Here is a 20853-nt window from a genome sequence, read left to right as displayed (position 1 = left end):
TGTGCCAATGGTTGGGATTACGTTAGTGTGGTATATGTAAAACATCCTTGTAAAACTAGTATGCATTTCTTTTGATCTGGTGGGGTTAAGAATCAGTGATTGGTTGGTTGAGCTCAGTGGCCTAGATAGCTGGTTTGTGATGCAGAATAAGGCCAGCAGCGCGGATTCAATTCCCGTACCAGTATACCCGAACAGGCGCCGAAATGTGGCGACTAGAGGCTTTTCACAGTAACTTCATACTTGTGACAATAAACGGTTATTATTATCTTGCAGGGGTACAAGCGAGTCTGGTATCGAAAGGGAGGATGTTACAGTATGTCATTGAGGGGCCTCTCAACCTCCATCGTTCCAGTGAGAACAAACCAAGTTTATTCAACCTCTCCTCATAGCTAATGCCCTCCATACCAGGCAACATTCTGGTAAATCTCTTCTGCACCCTCTCTAAAGCCTCCGCTTCCTTTGGTAGTGTGGCGACCAGAATTGAACACTATACTCCAAGTGTGGCCTAACTAAGGTTCTATACAGCTGCAACATGACTTGCCAATTCTTATACTCAATGCCCCGGCCAATGAAGGCAAGCATGCCGTATGCCTTCTTGACTACCTTCTCCACCTGTGTTGCCCCTTTCAGTGACCTGTGGACCTGTACTCCAAGATCTCTTTGACTTTCAATACTCTTGAGGGTTCTACCATTCACTGTATATTCCCTACCTGCATTAGACCTTCCAAAATGCATTACCTCACATTTGTCCGGATTAAACTCCATCTGCCATCTCTCCGCCCAAGTCTCCAAACAATCTAAATCCTGCTGTATCCTCTGACAGCCCTCATCGCTATCCGCAATTCCACCAACTGCTGCCCTACCTGCATCAATCAACTTTGTGACCTCCGCGAAAAACTCTATCAAGTTAGTGAGACACGATCTCCCCTTCACAAAACCATGCTGCCTCTCACTAATACGTCCATTTGCTTCCAAATGGAGTAGATCCTGTCTCGAAGAATTCTCTCCAGTAATTTCCCTACCACTGAAGTAAGGCTCACCGGCCTGTAGTTCCCTGGATTATCCTTGCTACCCTTCTTAAACAGAGGAACAACATTGGCTATGCACCAGTCCTCCGGGACATCACCTGAAGAGAGTGAGGATCCAAAGATTTCTGTCAAGGCCTCCGCAATTTCCTCTCCAGCCTCCTTCAGTATTCTGGGGTAGATCCCATCAGGCCCTGGAGACTAATCTAACTTAATATTTTTTAAGACGCCCAACACCTCGTCTTTTTGGATCTCAATGTGATACCCTCTTGCTTTCTATGTACGTGTAAAAAGCCTTGGGATTTTCCTTAACCCTATTTGCCAATGACTTTTCGTGACCCCTTCTAGCCCTCCTGACTCCTTGCTTAAGTTCCTTCCTACTTTCCTTATATTCCACACAGGCTTCGTCTGTTCCCAGCCTTTTAGCCCTGACAAATGCCTCCTTTTTCTTTTTGACGAGGCCTACAATATCGCTCGTTATCCAAGGTTCCCGAAAATTGCCGTATTTATCCTTCTTCCTCACAGGAACATGCCGGTCCTGAATTCCTTTCAACTGACACTTGAAAGCCTCCCACATGTCAGATGTTGATTTGCCCTCAAACATCCGCCCCCAATCTAAGTTCTTCAGTTCCCGCCTAATATTGTTATAATTAGCCTTCCCCCAATTTAGCACATTCATCCTAGGACCACTCTTATCCTTGTCCACCAGCACCTTAAAACTTACTGAATTGTGGTCACTGTTCCCGAAATGCTCCCCTACTGAAACTTCTACCACCTGGCCGGGCTCATTCCCCAATACCAGGTCCAGTACCGCCCCTTCCCTAGTTGGACTGTCTACATATTGTTTTTAGAAGCCCTCCTGGATGCTCCTTACAAACTCTGCCCCGTCTCAGCCCCTGGCAGTAAGTGAGTCCCAGTCAATATTGGGGAAGTTGAAGTCTCCCATCACCACAACCCTGTTGTTTATACTCTTTTCCAAAATCTGTCTACCTATCTGCTCCTCTATCTCCCGCTGGCTGTTGGGAGGCCTGTAGTAAACCCCCAACATTGTGACTGCACCCTTCTTATTCCTGATCTCTACCCATATAGCCTCACTGCTGTGATATCCTCCCTAACCAGTAGCGCAACTCCGCCACCCCTTTTACATCCCCCTCTATCCCGCCTGAAACATCTAAATCCTGGAACGTTTAGCTGCCAACCCTGCCCTTCCCTCAACCAGGTCTCTGTAATGGCAACAACATCATAGTTCCAAGTACTAATCCAAGCTCTAAGTTCATCTGCCTTACCCATAATACTTCTTGCATTAAAACATATGCACTTCAGGCCACCAGACCCGCTGTGTTCAGCAACTTCTCCCTGTCTGCTCTGCCTCAGAGCCCCACTGTCCCTATTCCCTAGTTCTCCCTCAATGCTCTCACCTTCTGACCTACTGCTCCCGTGCCCACCCCCCTGCCATACTAGTTTAAACCCTCCAGTGTGACACTAGCAAATCTCGCGGCCAGGATATTTATGCCTCTCCAGTTTAGATGCAACCAGTTTATATAGGTCACACCTGCCCCGGAAGAGCTCCCAATGGTCCAGATAACGGAAACCCTCCCTCCTACACCAGCTGTTTAGCTGCTCTATCTTCCTATTTCTAGCCTCACTGGCACGTGGCACAGGGAGTAATCCCGAGATTACAACCCAAGAGGTCCTGTCTTTTAACTTTCTGCCGAGCTCCCTGAACTCCTGCTGCAGGACCTCATGCCCCTTCCTGCCTATGTCATTAGTACCAATATGTACAACGACCTCTGCCTGTTTGCCCTCCCCCTTCACGATGCCCTCTACCCGTTCGGAGACATCCTGGACCCTGGCACCAGGGAGGCAACATACCATCCTGGAGTATCTTTCACATCCACAGAAGCACCTATCTGTGTCCCTGACTATAGAGTCCGCTATTACTATTGCTCATCTGCGCTTTGGCACTCCCTTCTGAACATCAGAGCCAGCCGTGGTGCCACTGCTCTGGCTGCTGCCGTTTTCCCCTGATTGGATACTGTCGGGGGGGATAGCCTAAGTTCTTTAAAGGCTATTGATAAATGGGGAACCAGTGGATGTACCGTGCTTCGATTTTGAAAAAGCATTTTATAAGGTGCCGCACCAAAGTTATTGCAGAAAATAAAACCTCATGGCGTAAGGGGTAAAAGATTGGATGGATAGGAAACAGGGTAAATGTAATGGGTCATTTTCTGAGTGGCAGGATGTGAGAAGTGATGTGCAAAATGGATCAGTGCTAGGATCTCAACTGTTTTTCGAACAATTTATTCAAATGATTTGGATGAAGGGACAGAAGATATGGTTGCTTGATTTGATGACACAAAAGATAGATAGTAAAGTTAATTATGACAAGGACATAAGGAAGCTAAAGAAAATATAAATAGATGAGTGGGCAAAGATCTGGCATATGTGGGAAAAATGCAAGGTTGTCCACTTAGGCAGGACCAAAAAAAAAGCAACCAATTGCTGAGAAATTGCAGAGCTCTGAGACGCAGAGGGACCTGGCTGTCCTAGTGCATGAATTGCAAAAGGTTTGTCTGCGGTTGCAACAAGTAATTCGCAAAGTTTCTTCCCCCCGCTTCTTTTTATAAATTTAGAGTACCCAATTAATTTTTTCAAATTAAGGGTCAATTTAATGTGGCCATCCACCTACCCTGCACTTCTGTGTTGTGGGGGCGAATCCTATGCAAACACGGGGAGAATGTGCAAATTCACAGTGGCCCAGAGCCAGGATCAAATCTGGGACTTCTGCGCAGTGAGGCAGCAGTGCTAACCACTGCATCACCGTGTTGCCCTTGATTTGCACTGCTGCCTCAGTGCCAGGGACCCGGGTTCAATTGCAGCCTCAGGTGGAGTTTGCACATTCCACCAGTGTGTGTGTGGGTTTTCTCCCAGCGCTCCACTTTCCTCCCACAGTCCAAAGATGTGCAGATTGGTGGATTGGCCTTGCTATATTGCTCCCTCGTGTCCAAAAGGTTAGATGGGGGTTACTGAATTATGGGGTAGGGAGGGGGTGTGGCCTAGTTAGTGTTCTTTCTAAGGGCTAGAGCAGACTTGACAGACTGAATGGCCTCCTTCTGCGCAGTAGGGATTCAATTAAATATCACTTATTACAGGGGAATTGAATACAAGAGTGGGGAGGTTATGCTCCAGTTATACAAGACATTGGTGAGGCCAGATCTGGAGTAATATGTACAGTGGATACAGAAAGGACGTTTCCTCTTGTGGGATAATCTAGAAGTTAAGTATCACCTTTGAAAAATAAGGGGTTGACCACTTAAGACAGGTGAAAAGAAAATCTCTCAGAAGGCTGACACACTTGGGAATTCCCTCCCTCAAAATGGTAGTTGAGGTAGTCTTCGAATATTTTTAAAGCAGGGATAGGTGAAAGGTCATTGGCGTGGGTGGGAATGTGAATTGGAGGTTAAAATTAGGTCAGTCACAATCTTATTGGATGGTGGAGCAGGCCAGGCAGCCGACTTCTAATTTACTTTGACAAAGTCATCCAGACTCAAAAGGTTGGCTCCCTTCTCTTCCCACAGACGCAATCAGACCTGCTGAGGTTGTCCAGTTTTTGTTTTTATTTTAGATTCCAGAATCTGCAGTAATTTGCTTATATCTGCTCTCAATTGGTCTGTTTGTATGTTCTATGTAAACTGACTTTGTATTATTTCACAACTGAATTCTTACTCACTTGCTTCACTTTCTCTTCGAAATCTGCATCGTTCTTATCATAGATCATTTGCGCAAGTCGAATCTGTTCTGCTGTAGCCTAAAACATAATAAGTGGATTAACTGTTAAGGTGTGTTTTCAGAACAAGCATCAACCACCATTAAAACCTTACATCTCTATCATACTTGTTATATGTTTATTCAAAGTCTGTGAATTCTAAGCAGAAGAGAGAACAGAAGTTTTGCATATTGAATAGGGAGATATCAAAGTATTGAAGCTTCTGAGCACAGCAATTGAGGTGCTGAGATGAATCGGAATCAGATCGAAAAATTCCATTGGGGTGGGGGGGGGAATAACTCGTCAAAAAGCAAACCACTTAATGATTGGAGATCAAAGTTATCTGGTTTAGAGGTTGTATGCAACAAAGAGAGGAATGGCTAGAAGGAACATGACTTCAAACAGGTACCCAAACTCCAAATTCACACAAGTCAGCTGAATAAACTTCAAGGTAGTTAAAATCACAAACTAAGGTTGCGGAGAGAATACAGAAGTGAAAGATAGCTCAGCATGGGGTCCAATAACAAATAGAAATTGTAGTACTGTACTTAGCTTGAGGTGGCAATGGCTGCAGGTAGAATGCACCACAGTAATGGTGGCAAATGAGTTTGTAAACACCATGAAGCAATGGAGGAAAGGGAGTTCAGAGCTACAGCAGGAAGTGGGTTTAGTGGAAGAAGACAATAGGGAGTAGATGGTTTCAACCTTAGTAACAAATAAGCTAATGAAGTCTTCATCATGGACATGGGGAGGAAGAAAAAGCTTGAGAAAGGTTTTAAGAAGCCATTTGGTAGTGGAGAAAGGAAGTCATATTTGCTCTCCAGGATGAGCCCACAGTAATAAGCAGTTCTGCCAGTCATCAGTCCATTAGCATTTCGTCAAGTCAGCCAGGTATGAATGGCTAAAACCATTGCGTATGAGATACATTCACCAAGTGTACAGTCCAAAGAGGTGGCCAAGCCAGAAAGAAAATAATCAAAACAGGAGGGCAGTAGTGATTTTGGCAGGGACAGTGGAAACAGTAGATGCAAAATGGTTGAATAATCGGTTTCTGTAGAAGAGCACAGGCTGGCCTTCTTAAAAATTCATTTTGCAGGATGTGGGTGCTGACGAGGCCAGCATTTATTGCCCATCCTTATTTGCCCTTCAGAATATGCTGCTGCAGTCCACGGTGTAGGTATGTCCACAGTGGTGTTAGTGAGGGAATTTGAGGATTTTTACCCAGCGACAGTGAAGGAATGGCGATACATTTCAAATCAGGATGGTGAAAAAGGATGGGAACCTCCAGGTGGTGGTGTTCCAAGGTATCTGTTGCTCGATGCAGTTTGGAAGGTGCTGCTCAAGGAACTTTGGTGCATTACTGCAGTGCATCTTGAGGATGGTACATATGGCTGCCACTGTTCATCAGTGGTAGAGGGGCTGAATATTTGCAGAAGGATACCAATCAAGTGGGCTGCTTTGTCCTAGATGGCATTGCACTTTTGTTGGAGCTGCACTCATTCAGGCAAATGGAGAGTATTCCACTACACTCCCTAACTTGTGATGGATAGGCTTTTTTTGGGGGGGGGGGGGGGGTGAAGGATTCTTTGTAGTAGGATAAGTGGGTAATGAGGAACACAAGTGGTCAGAAATGGTCAAACGCAGTTGTGAGTACAGCTCGGAAGATAACTTTTTCTTGGTAATGTGCTTCAAAATTATGCATGTCACAAATTCTTCTTCCATTTACAGTAAAGCACCGAGATCCAATTATCTAGAGTAAATTTTAATGAAACAAGCCTGTTTTAAACATGTAAGAAAGTGTTACTTTACTGAAGAATTCTACCGCGGTGCTAAGAATTCTACCGTGGTGCTTCCGCAGAGCAAAATCCAATGGCCCATTAGCTTAAACTTTTCCTCTACCTTTCAAAGTCTGACAGGAATGACAGTGATTCAGAAGAACAATGAACAAGTACTTGGGTGCCCCAACTGATTTCACAGGTAGGTGAAACAAGAATAGAATCACAATCACAACTGTTATGGTGCAGGACGCGGACATTTAGCCGATCATGTCTGCACAAACACTCCAAAAAAGCATTACGATTGGCGCAATTTAGCATGGCAAATCCACCTAACCTACACATCGTTTGGACTGTGGGAGGAAACCAGAGTACCAGGAGGAAACCCACAGAGTGTACACACTCTACAATATGGTCCACGGCTGGAATTGAACCTGGGTCCCTGGCGATGAGGCAACAGGGCTAACTACTTTGTCACCCTGGCCTGTAGTGCTTCCACTGAGAGCAAAATCCAATGGCCCATCAGCTTAAACTTTTTCTATACTTTTCAGAAGTCTACTGTGTTCATGATGTAATTCAGAATGGTAGCGATTCGATTTTATTTATTCATGTTAAATTCAAAAACTATTTGGATATAACACAATACAATATCGGGGTTACAACATCGGGGTAAATTACTCAATGATTCCTTAACAGTTACATAGTACTTACTACAGCATACTCCACATACAAAAGAGTTGGCTTTTCACTCAGTGAAACCACAATCCTCCACCAACCCTCCCGATCAACATCAACATCTTCAGTCATTGCTATTGATGGGGAGAGTTTAGGAGCCACTTTTACTTTCCATGGCACAGCAATTAGCTTTTTCAGAAGGTCATCAAAGAAGGGAGATCCAGCACTCAGATGTGCGACTCCAGTCTTCCAAACATTGTGCAACCAAATCTTTAACCTGTGCCTCAAAGACTCATGGAGGGAGAAGTGGGTTGAGTTCATGAATCGCTTGCATCAGTACTGGGGGAGATGGAGGTTGTACCATTGGGGTGGTCTAAACCTGGACCATGCTCGGACCAGTTTTCCAGCAAGCCGCATAGCTAGGGATGTAGAAAGGGCTTTAAATTAAACAAGGGGATGGGGAGGGATCAAGCTTCGGTAGATATAGAAAATCAAGGCGTCTCCGTTGGTGATCACCCACTATATGAGCATGACTGTCCATCTAAGAAACCGCTGTGTTACTGGTCATGGGTTTTGAGAGTCTTGCATGGCTGAAGCGCCCGATCAGAAGTGGCATCTCTGACTGCTCACTTGGCTGGTGTTTCCAGGAGGTGGGATTGGTCCTTTGACTCAAGATCACTGGTATTCCTTTCTCAGGCCTCCTCGAGCTGCTGGGTATTCTCGAAGTGTCCCTTCAATCAGGAGGTTCCTCCAAGTAGGTCTCTTCTGATCCAAGGCCTCCCACACATTGATGTCTATGTTGCATTTCTTGAGGTAAGCCTTCAGGGTGTCTTTGAGGTGCTTCCTTTGTCCTCCTATTTCGGGAGCCTTCCTGTAGCTGAGCAAGATGATTGCTTTGGCATTTGAAATTCTTGCGCCTAAATACATAGCCGGACCAGCGGAGTTAGTTTAGGATAATCATGGCCTCTATGCAGATGCCCCTGGCTTCCTCAGAGGCTCTAATATTAGTACTCCCGTCCTCCAAGCAGATGAGGAGAATCTGTCTCAGACACGGTTGATGGTACCTCCAAGGCCTTATTATTTATTTATTTTATTTTTATTGAGGTGGTGCCTGTATGTAGCCCAAGTTTCTCAGCCAAATAGAAGAGTTGGGAGGATGACTGCCTTGTAGACTAAGATCTTGGTATCAGCATTGATGTCCCGGTCGTTGAACACGTTCATTCTTAAGACGCCCCAAGGGAGCAATCGTGGATAGGTTACGATATTGGCTTTTCGCATAAATGTGTGCTTAGATGAGAGGTGGCCCTCTAAGTAGGGGAAATGTTCCACGTTTGGGAGGGTTTCACCATTGATCTTGATACAGAGAGACCCCAGATTTTGCCCTGCTGCAACTTGGTGGGTGTTGGTTTCCTCTTGGTAGACATCTGGTGCAAGACATATTTTAACGCGGGTATGCTGTTGCACGTCAGCAGGCACGGTCCTTGACAGAAAGTGGGTCCCGTTCCAATGGAAGGGAACCTCGATTTCTGGGGATTGTCCTACTGCTGCCACCTTCATCCGCCATTGATATTATACAAATATCTTCCACTTGATGTGTCGTTGAGAACTTGTTTTAGATTGCCCTTCGTCTGGTTCCTCCCCCTCTGATCTTAGTCATGGGAGGCCCTGCCAGGAATTTAAGACTCCCGATGGTATTCCTCTCATGATCAACTCAACACTCCAGCCTCTCCACCACAGCAAGGTGGCACTCCATGGAGGGAAACCAAGGGTTAGAGTCAAGGCAGGCAAAATAGTATTTTGGGAAATGGGCAGAAAGAAAATACACCAGCAGTCAAAATTGGATGTTACAAATAAAACAAAAAGACAAAACTTAAGGCTCTGCATCTGAATGCACATAGCATTCACAACAAAGTAAATTAATTGATATGCGCATTTAAATAAATGTGATCTGATAGCCATTACGGAGACCTGGCTATAGTATGACAAAGATTGGGTCTTGAATACCAAGGATTAATTGACATTCAATAAGAATACGAAGCCATGAAAAGGTGGAGGGGTAGCACTGTTAATTAAGGATCGCATCATTGCAAGGTTCAGGAAATCAAAATGTAGAACAGTTTGAATGGAGATGAAGAACAGTAGGAAACAGAAGTGACTAGTGGGAGCGGTCTACAAACACCCCAACAGTAACCACAATGTAGGACAAGATATGCAAGAAGAAATGTAAGATGCTGTGGTTAGCACTGGGACTACGGCGCTGAGAACCCGGGTTCGAACCCCGGCCCTGGGTCACTATCCGTGTGGAGTTTACACATTCTCTCCGTCCCTGCGTGGGTTTCACCCTCACAACCCAAAGATGTGCTGATTAGGTGGATTGGCCACGCCAAATTGCCCCTTAATTGGAAAAGAAAAATAATTGGGTACTCTAAATTTATATTTTAAAAAAATGTTGGGGGCTTGTAATAAAGGGACAGTAATAACCATGGGTGATTTTAGGCAAAATATAAAATGAACAAATTGGATTGGCATTAGTAGCCTGGATGAGTTCATAGAATGATTGAGATTCGTTACAAAATGTGCTACTTCACACTTGGCACCATGTGACCAGATTAACAAATTACCTTGAGTAAAGGCACCCCTAGGTGTCAGCAACCACAACATGATTCAATTTTACATCCAGTATGAAAGAGAGAAGAGTCGATCTAAGACTAATATCTTAAACTGGGGCAACTATGTGGGCTTGAAAGTTGAGCTAGCTGAAGTGAACTGGAATGAGGCTAGAGAATAGATCAATTGAGAGGCAGTGGCAATTTTTTTTTTTTTAAAAAGGGGATGTCTCAGAATAAATATATTCATACTATAAATAAAAATTTTAAGAGGTGGACCCAATATTTGTGGTTAACTAAAGTAATTAAGAAAAACATCAAACACAAGGAAAAATACATAACTGCGCAAAGATGGGTGGTTAGAAGAACAGCAGAGAATGACAAAAAGATTAATCAGGAGAACGAAATGGAAAACAAAAGGAAGCATAAAAACAGAGTTTCAACGGTTATTTAAAATAGTGTTGATCCTCCCAAGTGAGAGTGAGGGGTTAGTGGATAATAAGGAAATGGCAGATGAAATGAACAAATATTTTGTTTGTTTTCATTATAGAAGATACAAAAAACATGCCAGCAATAGCTGGAAATCAGGAGGTGGAAGGGAAAGACGAACTACTGGGGACGTCAGGCTGAGCAGACTGATGGAGCCTGCAGGTTTGACATGTCTCCGGATTCTGATAGACTTCATCATAGGTCTTATAACTTCATTTGAAGACTACTTGTGACAATAAGCAATTTTCATTTCATAATGAGGTAGATGCATTGGTGCTAATTTTTTTTTAATTCTTTCGATCTGAAAAGGTTCCATCAAACTGAAAAGTAACAAATACCACCTCTATGCAAGAAGGGAGAGGGTCTGAAAACTATAGGCCAATTAGCTTGACGTCTGCTGTGGAGTAAGGCGTTTCATTGAGGCTATGTTTGGCCATTTAGAGAAACTCAGGTAGTCAGGAAGAACAGCATGGTTTTGTGAAAGGGGCAATTTAGGATGGCCAATTCATCTATCCTGCACATCTTTTGGGCTGTGGGGAGGAAAACCAACATAGACACGGGGAGAATATGCAAATTCCATACAGACATGGACCCTGGATTGAACCCAGGTCCTGGCGGCGTGAAGCAGCAGTGCTACCACTGCGCCACCCAGGGAAAATCATGTTTAACCAATTTAATATTGTTCTTTGAAGGAGGAACATGTGCTGTGGATAAAGGAACTTGTAGGCTTGCTGTACTTGGGATTTCCAGAAGGCATTTGGTAAGGTGGCACATCGAAGGTTATTATGGAAAATATAATGGTGCAGCACTGCTGCTTCATAGCTCCCGAGGACCCAGGTTCAATCCCGGCAACGGGTCACTGCCCGTGTGGAGTTTGCACATTCTCCGTGTCTGCGTGGGGCTCACCCCACAATCCAAAAAGATGCGCAGGGTAGGTGAATTGGCCACACTAAATTGCCCCTTAGTTGGAAATAAAGAATTGGGTACTCTAAATTTAAAAAACATGAAGTTGTGGAGAATGTGCAAATTCCACCTGGACAGTGACCCAGGGCCAGGATCGAAACCTGGTCCTCGGTGCCGTGAGACATGGTGCTAACTACTGCTCCACCGTGCTGCCCTGGACATGTTATTTTTAAATTTAATAAGATTGACCTCAGTGGAATCCTCCCTGGCAGCTGCTAGAAACAGCCACTGACCCCTTAGATAAAAAAAAACTCAACTGAAAGAATAGGAGGTAATTCCAAAGGGAGGGAAATAGTGTAAAAAATCGCCAATTTTCTCCCAATGTCGGAGATTCTGCTCTGAAGAGAATTGTTTCACTCTCTCTCTTGGGAATGTTCCTTTGCTTTCAATTCATTGTTTTCCATACTGCTGTTCCAGCTCCTCCAATCACAGGTTCCTTTCATCCTACCATTGTTGTTTGCTCCAATCATAGACTCGGTCTCTGGAGGAGCAGGAGCGAGAATGAGGGAACCTTTGATTGGAGGAGCTAGATCAGGGAGAGAATATCCATGATTGGAAGGGCAGCTTCCTGCTCCCCCAATCAAACTCAGCAATTTTCCCCGCTGTCAGTAGGATGGTTGCAATTATAATTATTCAGCCCTGGACCACAGGCAAGACACAATCATTTATTTGGCTTGAATTTTTCTCCTGACTTTGCTTTGTCACAGCTACTTGTGACATCATGGGCAAGCATGCCCACCACACCTGTGTATTTTGGACACTGCTCCACTTTTTTTTTTTTTTTTTTTTAAATTTTATTCTCCTCCTTTTTCACATTTTCTCCCACATTTACATCCATCAACAATAATCAGTAAGATATGTCAGTCCCCATAATACCAACGATCCCATCTACCCACCAACCCCCAAACCTCAACCCGCATGTTTACATAAACAAATGACAAAAGGAATCAGGGATTACCCGTAGTCACCCTTAATCTTACACAGCTCCCCCCCCTCCTCCTCCTCCTCCTCCTCCCCCCCCCCCCCCCCCCAAACCCCAGCTCCTCCCATCCACTGCCTCTTGTAAAACTCCTCCTCCCAACCTCAGTTCCTTCCCCCCCAACTTTCCACCCCGGCTAGACCACTCGGACCCTGTTCTGCCAGGCTCCGATGGCCGCAGCCCCTCCCCCCCACCTCACTCCCATTCACTGGCCAGCTTAAACCGGCCAGCGTGGAGGCCCCCACCCGGGTCCCTTTCCCACCTGCCCGGCCTTAGGAAAGCCCAAAGATCCCCTTTTAGCACACAAACCCCACATATCCACCTACACCCCAAAGAACCCTCATTTCGAGTGAAAGTCCCGTCCCTTCTCTTGTCCAAATATATACCACATTGGTTCCATTAGCCTTTACACCCACATGCAGTGATACAAAAAAAGAAAATAGTCATGAGGTTACATCGGCACATGGCCATTCCTCAATTTGTCAGTTCTGCCACAGTCCTTCTGCTTTCGCAAACTCCTCTACTGCTTCCGCCGTTCCAAAATAAAAGTCCCTGAGCTTGTAAGTCACCCTCAGCTTCGCTGGATATACAATGTCGCACCGCACCTTGCTAATGTACAGTGCCCTCTTCACCCAGTTGAAGGCAGCCTGCCTCCTTGCCAGCTCCACCGTAAAGTCCTGGTATACACGTATACCAGCTCCAGCCCACTGCATTACCCGCTTCTGCTTGGCCCAGCTCAGGACCTTCTCCTTCACCCTGTACCTACGGAAGCACAGAGTCACTGCCCTTGGCGGCTCACTCGCCTTTGGTACAGGCCTCCACGACCGATGAGCCCGATCCAGTTCATATCGGGAGGGGTCCTCCCCCTCCCCCAATAGTTTTGCCAGCATCACGGCAAAATACTCAGTCGGCTTCGGTCCTTCAACTCCTTCGGGCAGCCCCACAATCCTCAAGTTCTGTCGCCTGGATCTATTTTCCAGGATTCCATTTTTCCTCCTAGATCCTTGTTCGTATCCATCACCTTCCACATCTCTTTCCCCATCGAGGCAAGTTGATCACCGTGCTGCAATAACATCTCCTCCACTTCCTTCAGCGCCTCCCCTTGCTCTCGCACCTCCGCCACTTCGCTCGCCACCTCCGTCCTCACCGGGGAAACCGCCTCCTCCACCAGCACACTCAACCTCCCTAATCTCCTTCCTCACCGTCTCCATGCATTTTGCAATCTGCACCAACTGCTTTTCAAATTCCGCAGCCATCACCTTAGTTATTTCTTCAGCCGTAAGCAGTGCGGCCTTCCCTGGTGCTCCAGCCTCCATTTTTCCTGCCGTAAGCAGTGCGGCCTTCCCTGGTGCTCCAGCCTGCATTTTTCCTGATGACCCCACGGTGACCTTTCCACTCCCCGACAGACCTCCAGCTGTTTTTTTTTTTGGCCGTTTTCTTGCTCACCCTCGACATTTTTCTTTGTTCATTTTTTCCTCCTGTGTCTTCACTGTGCCTTCTCCCTGCTTCTGCCGCCTCCGCGGACCCTGGGACCGGGCTTAAAGCCCCGAAAATGCCGTTGCCAAACGGGAGCCCTCCATTGTGCGGCCGCCTCCTGCCCGCCGTCACCGGAAGTTCTTGGACACTGCTCTTGACATCCCCTCCCCCAAAATTACAAAGCAAAAATGTGATGGAATATTCATAAATTGCTTGGAGTGCAGTTCCAACACTCAAGCTCAACACCAACCCGCATGACTGACACCCCACCATCTTATACATTCACTTCTTTTACTACTGCTGCCTCTCAATGTCAGGGACCGTATTCAATCCTGACCTTGGGTGACTGTGGAGTTTGCACATTCTCCCAGTGTCTGCATGGATTTTCCTCCCACAGTCCAAAGATGTGTAGGTTAGTTAGATTGGCCATGCTAAACTGCTCCTTAGTGTCCAACGGTTAGGTGGGTTTACAGGGATAGGGTGGGGATTGGGCCTAGTTAGGGCACTCTTTCGAAGAGTCGGTGCAAACCTGATGGGCTGATACAGAAGGCGGTCACATGAACAGCACTGTAGGTGCACCTACTCCACAATGACTGCAGTGGTACAAGACAGTGGCTCACCACCTCTTTCAAAGACAATTGGAGATGGACAATAAATAATGGCCTGGTCCATACCCAAAGAAGAAATAAAAATGCATGGCAATAAAGGTTTCCAAAGGATGGACAGGTGGCCTTCAGCATGGGGAACCCCAGAATAAGCATATCAGGTGACGTTGCTTGAACATCGTACAAAGGGGAAAACTGAATAGAAGAGAACTGAGTAAATGAGAAACCAAAAGCAGAGGGTGCACTGGAATGTTGGGCTGGAAAACAGGGAGGATAGGGAGGCAATGAACATGGAGAGCAATAGATTTGAAAAATTGGATGATAGGCAGCCAATGCTGCTTCTTGTCCGTTGGCATAATTGTGGAGAACCAGCACTAGGTACGCCAAGTCATCTTAGCCCCAGATGACCATTGCTGCTTTCCGCTTTTATGGGGAGCGCTGACCCTGGTTTAACCTGAGGATTACCACACTGCAGGCGAGGGGCAGCACGGTAGCCTTGTGGATAGCACAATTGCTTCACAGCTCCAGGGTCCCAGGTTCGATTCCGGCTTGGGTCACTGTCTGTGCGGAGTCTGCACATCCTCCCAGTGTGCGCGTGGGTTTCCTCCGGGTGCTCCGGTTTCCTCCCACAGTCCAAAGATGTGCTGGTTAGGTGGATTGGCCATGATAAATTGCCCATAGTGTCCAAAATTGCCCTTAGTGTTGGGTGGGGTTGCTGGGTTATGGGGATAGGGTGGAGGTGTTGACTTTGGGTAGGGTGCTCTTTCCAAGAGCCAGTGCAGACTCGATGGGCCGAATGGCCTCCTTCTGCACTGTAAATTCTATGATAATCACAAACTAGCTAATTGAGCTAAACCGGGCCCCAGAAGTAGCATTCAACTGGAGAACAAGGGTGTTTTGGTTACGGCAATCCATTCAGAACATTCATGAGTCAGGCGCATCAAGTTTGACATTCTTTGGATTTGGGGTACGAATTTAGGGCTTTGATTGGACAGGATGGGAAAGGGACCAGAGCAAAGAGATAGAAAGGGAGATGTTCAACAAGTTCAGTGCAAGAATGGGAACGGGAATTTGAAATTTCTGGAGGAGGTTTAAGGAAATGGAAGATTAACTATAATTTGCATTAGGGTGGCATATGGCACAGTGGTTAGCACTGGGACTACAGCGCTGAGGACCCGGGTTCAACTCCCGACCTGGGTCATGGTCTGTGTGGAGTATGTTAAAAGAACAAAGAACAAAGAAAAGTACAGCACTGGAACAGGCCTTTCGGCCCTCCAAGCCTGCGCCGACCATGCTGCCCGTCTAAACTAAAATCTTCTACACTTCCTGGGTCCGTATCCCTCTATTCCCATCCTATGCACGTATTAGTCAAGATGCCCCTTAAATGTCACTACCATCCCTGCTTCCACCACCTCCTCCGGCAGCGATTTCCAGGCACCCACTACCCTCTGTGTAAAAATACCTGCCTCGTACATCTTCTCTAAATCTTGCCCCTCGCACCTTAAACCTATGTCCCCTAGTAATTGACCCCTCTACCCTGGGGAAAAGCCTCAGACTATCCACTCTGTCTATGCCCCTCAATTTTGAAGACCTCTATCAAGTCGCCCCTCAATCTGCGTCGTTCCAGTGAGAACAAACCGAGTTTATTCAACCGCTCCTCATAGCTAATGCCCTCCATACCAGGCAACATTCTGGTAAATCTCTCCTGCACCCTCTCTAAAGCCTCCACATTCTTCTGGTAGTGTGGCGACCAGAATTGAACACTATACTCCAAGTGTGGCCTAACTAAGGTCCTCTACAGCTGCAACATGACTTGCCAATTCTTATACTCAATGCCCCGGTCAATGAAGGCAAGCATGCCGTATGCCTTCTTGATTACCTTCTCCACCGGTGTTGCTCCTTTCAGTGTCCTGTGGACCTGTACACCTAGATCTCTCTGACTTTCAATACTCGCGGGTTCTACCATTTACTGTATATTCCCTACCTGCATTAGACCTTCTAAAATGCATTACCTCACATCTGTCCGGATTAAACTCAATCTGCCATCTTTCCGCCCAAGTTTCCAAACGATCTAAATCCTGCTGTATCCTCAGACAGTCCTCATCGCTACCGCGATTCCACCGTTTGTCGTCTGCAAACTTAACTAATCAGACCAGTAACATTTTCCTCCAAATCATTTATATATACTACGAACAGCAAAGGTCCCAGCACTGATCCCTGCAGAACACCACTAGTCACAGCCCTCCAATTAGAAAAGCACCCTTCCATTGCCACTCTCTGCCTATGACCTAGCCAGTTCTGTATCTACCTTGCCAGCTCACCCCTGATCCCGTGTGACTTCACCTTTTGTACTAGTCTACATTGACCTTGTCAAAGGGCTTACTGAAGTCCATATAGACAACATTCACTGCCCTACCTGCATCAATCATCTTTGTGACATCTTCGAAAAACTCTATCAAGCGTGTGGAGTATGCACACTCCCAGTGTCTGCGTGGGTTTCACCCCCACAACCCAAAGATGTGCAGGTTAGGTGGATTGGCCACGTTAAATTGCCCCTTAACTGGAAAAAAAATAATTGGGTACTCTGAATTTTTTATTTTTTTAAAACTATGATTTGCATTAAAAACGCCAATAGGTTCCGTGCCTGCGTGGGCCTCACCCCCACAACCCAAAAGATGTGCAGGGTAGGTGGGGTCCCCGATTCGGGGGAACCATCGGTTTGTCCCGGGGAGGATGGACGGAGGGTTTCTGAGCTGGCACAGGGTAGTTATTAGAAGGATGGGGGACCCGTTTGTGGACGGGAAGTTTGCGAGCCTGGGTGAGCTGGAGGAGAAGTTTAGGCTCCCCCCCAGGGAACACCTTCAGATATATGCAGGTACGGGCGTTTGTTCGGCGGCAAGTGGTGGAGTTCGCACTGTTGCCGCCACGCAGGGTCCAGGACAGGATGCTGTCGGGGGCTCGCAATATTTGGGGTGGCAGAGGAGCCGGGAATGCAGGAGGCGAAAGAGGCTGGAATTCTGGCCTGTGTGTCCCTGGTAGCCTGGCTAAGGGTTCTTCTTCAGTGGAGGGATGCGAGGCCCCCAAGCATGGAATCCTGGATCAGCGCTATGGCAGGGCTTATTAAATTGGAGGGTGAAATTTGCCTTAAAGGGATCGGTGCAAGGGTTCTTCAGGCGGTGGCAACCGTTCCTAGACTTCCTGGCAGAACATTAAAAGATGGTCAGCAGCAGCAACCGGGGGGGGGGGGGGGGGGGGGGTCGTTTTCTTGAGTGGGCGTGTATTTTTGCCTTTGTGGTGATGAAGGCTGTTAATTTATTATTTATGTATATGGGGGGAGGGGTTCGTTTTCTTGAGTGGGCGTGTATTTTTGCCTTTGCCGTGATGAAGGCTGTTAATTTATTATTTATGTATGGGGGGGGGGGTTGTTCTTTTATTTCTGTATTTTGTTGTTGATATCTTGTGAAAATGTGAATAAAAATTAGTTTTATAAAAAAAAAAGAAATTTCAATGAGGAAATAAGAAATTTACAAATACATATAGATCGATTAGATGAGTGGGCCAAAATTTAGTAGGTGGAGTTTAACACATACAAGAGAGAGTTTATCAATTCTGGTTGTAAAACTGGAAAGGCAACTGATCTAAATGGAGAGAAACCTCAGTGCTTCAATGCAGAGGGATCCGGGTATCCTCATGCATGAATTGCAGAAATCTAGTATGCAAGTACAGCAGGTAATAAAGGCGACTAATGGAACTTTGGCATTTAGAGCTAAAGAATAAGAGTATAAACATGTTGTTGCATTGGTGAAACCGCACCTGGAATACAGTTTTGGCCCCTTTATGAGGGATATAGTTCCATCAAAGGCAGCACAGAGGAGGTCACGAAGTTGATTCCAGAGATATGGGGTTTGTCTTATGAAGAGAGCTTAAGCAGTTTAGGCCTATACTCTTGCAACTTACAAATCAAGAGATACAATTGAGGTATACAAGATATAAAAAAGTATTGACCAAGTAGATGTAGAGCAGATGCTTCCTCTTATGGGCAATCTAGAATGAGAAGTCATAGTTTTAGGATAAGGGTAGTAGATTTAAAAGAGGGATGAGGGGAAATTACTTCTCTCAAAGGGTCGTGAATCTGTGGAATTCACTAGCCCAGACTGCAGTGGATGCTGGGACATGAGCAAATTGGAGATAGATTTTTTTTTCTTTTTTAAATAATTCTTTAGGCTTGTCACAAAATATCAACAACAGAATGAAAAAGAAACCCATTAGAATTAAATACAGAACAAAGAAAACAACCCCCGTGGCCCCCTCAGCCTATAAATAATAAATAAATACCCCGAATTAACACAAAGCAAACATAATATATAAACCGCCTCAGATCCCCCAGGGTAAATAAACAAAAATAAAATAGAACCCCCCGCCCCACCCCCCCGGGTTGCTGCTGCTGACCATTGTCTACCGCTCTGCCAGGAAGTTCAAGAACGGTTGCCACCACCTAAAGAACCCTTGTACCGATCCCCTTGAGGCGAATTTCACCCTCTCCAATTTAATAAACCCTGCCATATCGTGGATCCAGGATTCCACGCTTGGGGGCCTCGCATCCCTCCACTGAAGAATAATCCTTTGCCGGGCTACCAGGGACGCTAAGGCCAGAATACCGGCCTCTTTCATCTCCTGCACTCCCGGCTCCCCTGCAACCCCAAATATTGCGAGCCCGGCTTGACCCTCGATCCTACCACCCCCAACATTGTCCTCACCACGCCTTTCCAAAATTCCTCCAGCGCTGGGCATGCCCAGAACATATGGGTGTGATTTGCTGAGATCCCCGAGCACCGAACACACCTGTCCTCGCCCCCAAAGAACCGGCTCATCCTTGTCCCGGTCAAGTGTGCCCTGTGCAGCGCCTTAAACTGTATGAGGTTGAGCCTCGTGCATGAAGAGGAAGAGTTCACCCTCCCCAGGGCATCTGCCCACGTTCCCTCTTCGATCTCCTCTCCCAACTCCTCCTCCCACTTACCTTTCAACTCCACCACCAAGGCCTCCTCCTCCTCCTCCTACATCACCCGGTAAGTTGCCGAGATCTTCCCCACTCCAACCCCCGAGAGCACCCTGTCTTGTACAGTGCGTGGCAGCAGCCGCGGGAATTCTACCACTTGCTGTCTGACAAACGACCTTACCTGTAAATATCTGAAGGTGTTCGGGGGGGGGGGGGGGGGGGGGGGGGTCCACAAACAGGTCCCCCAACCTTCTTATCCCTGCCCTGTGCCACCCCGAGAACCCTCCATCTATTCTCTCTGGAACAAACCGGTGGTTCCCCCGTATTGGGGTCCACAGAGGCCCCGACTTCCCCCGTGCCGCCTCCACTGCCCCCAGATTTTGAGGGTAGCCGTCACTACCGGGCTCGTGGTATATCTCATTGGAGGGAGCGGCAGCGGCGCAGTTGCCAGCGCATCCAGACTCGTACCCTCACTGGACGCCGTCTCCAGCCTCGTCCATGCAGCCCCCTCCATCACCCACATGCGCACCATGGCCGCATTGGCGGCCCAGTACTACCCACAGAGGTTGGGCAGTGCCAACGCCCCCCCCCCCCCCCCCCCGCCCTACTCCGCTCCAGGAACACCTTCTCACCCTCGGGAGTCCCTCACGCCCACACAAACCCCGTTATGCTCCTGTTGACCTGCCTAAAGGCCTTCGGGATAAATATGGAGAGGCACTGGAACAGGAACAAAAATCTTGGGAGCACCGCCATCTTAACTGACTGCACCCTACCCACCAGGGACAGCGGCAACGCATCCCACCTCTTGAACTCCTCCTCCATTTGCTCCACTAGCCTCGTGAAATTAAGTCTATGCAGGGCCCCCCAGCTCCTGGCCACCTGGACCCCCAAGTACCTGAAGCTCCTCTCCGCCCTTTTTAGTGGGAGCTCGCCAATCGCCCTCTCCTGGTCCCCTGGGTGAACCACAAACAACTTGCTCTTCCCCATGTTGAGCTTGCACCCTGAGAATTCCCCGAACTCCCCGAGGATCCTCCTTACCTCCGGCATTCCCCCCACCGGGTCCGCCACATATAGCAGCAAGTTGTCCGCATAGAGCGACACCCTATGCTCATCCCCGCCCCGCACCAGCCCCCTCCAGTTCCTCAACTCCCTCAGTGCCACAGCCAGGGGTTCAATCGCCAGTGCAAAAAGCAGGGGGGAGAGGGGACACCCCTGCCTCATCTCTCGATGCAACCGAAAGTACTCAGACCTCCTTTTGTTCGTGGCCACACTCGCCATCTGGACCTCGTACAACAACCTAACCCACCTGACAAACCCCTCCCCAAACTCTAACCTCTTCAGCACCTCCCACAAGTATCCCCACTCTACTCTATCGAAGGCTTTCACAGCGTCCATCGCCACCACTATCTCCGCCTCACCCTACCTCACCGGCATCATAATAACGTTCAGGAGCCTCCGCACATTTGCGTTCAACTGCCTCCCCTTCACGAATCCAGTA

The 20853-nt window shown here is 47.2% G+C and overlaps 1 protein-coding gene across 1 annotated transcript in view; it reads right to left on the bottom strand.

Moving 5' to 3' along the window:
- Window positions 1-20853, bottom strand: part of ubap2a (ubiquitin associated protein 2a) — a 253109-nt gene that overhangs the window by 203192 nt on the left and 29064 nt on the right. Inside the window, 1 exon segment of the mRNA XM_072497225.1 lies at window positions 4756-4833. Coding sequence (XP_072353326.1) covers window positions 4756-4833 — 78 coding nt within the window.

Source organism: Scyliorhinus torazame, chromosome 3 (genome assembly GCF_047496885.1).
Source record: "Scyliorhinus torazame isolate Kashiwa2021f chromosome 3, sScyTor2.1, whole genome shotgun sequence".
Taxonomy (NCBI): domain Eukaryota; kingdom Metazoa; phylum Chordata; class Chondrichthyes; order Carcharhiniformes; family Scyliorhinidae; genus Scyliorhinus; species Scyliorhinus torazame.
Note: the sequence above shows the minus strand (reverse complement) of the source record. Positions and strands in the feature narration are given on the sequence as shown.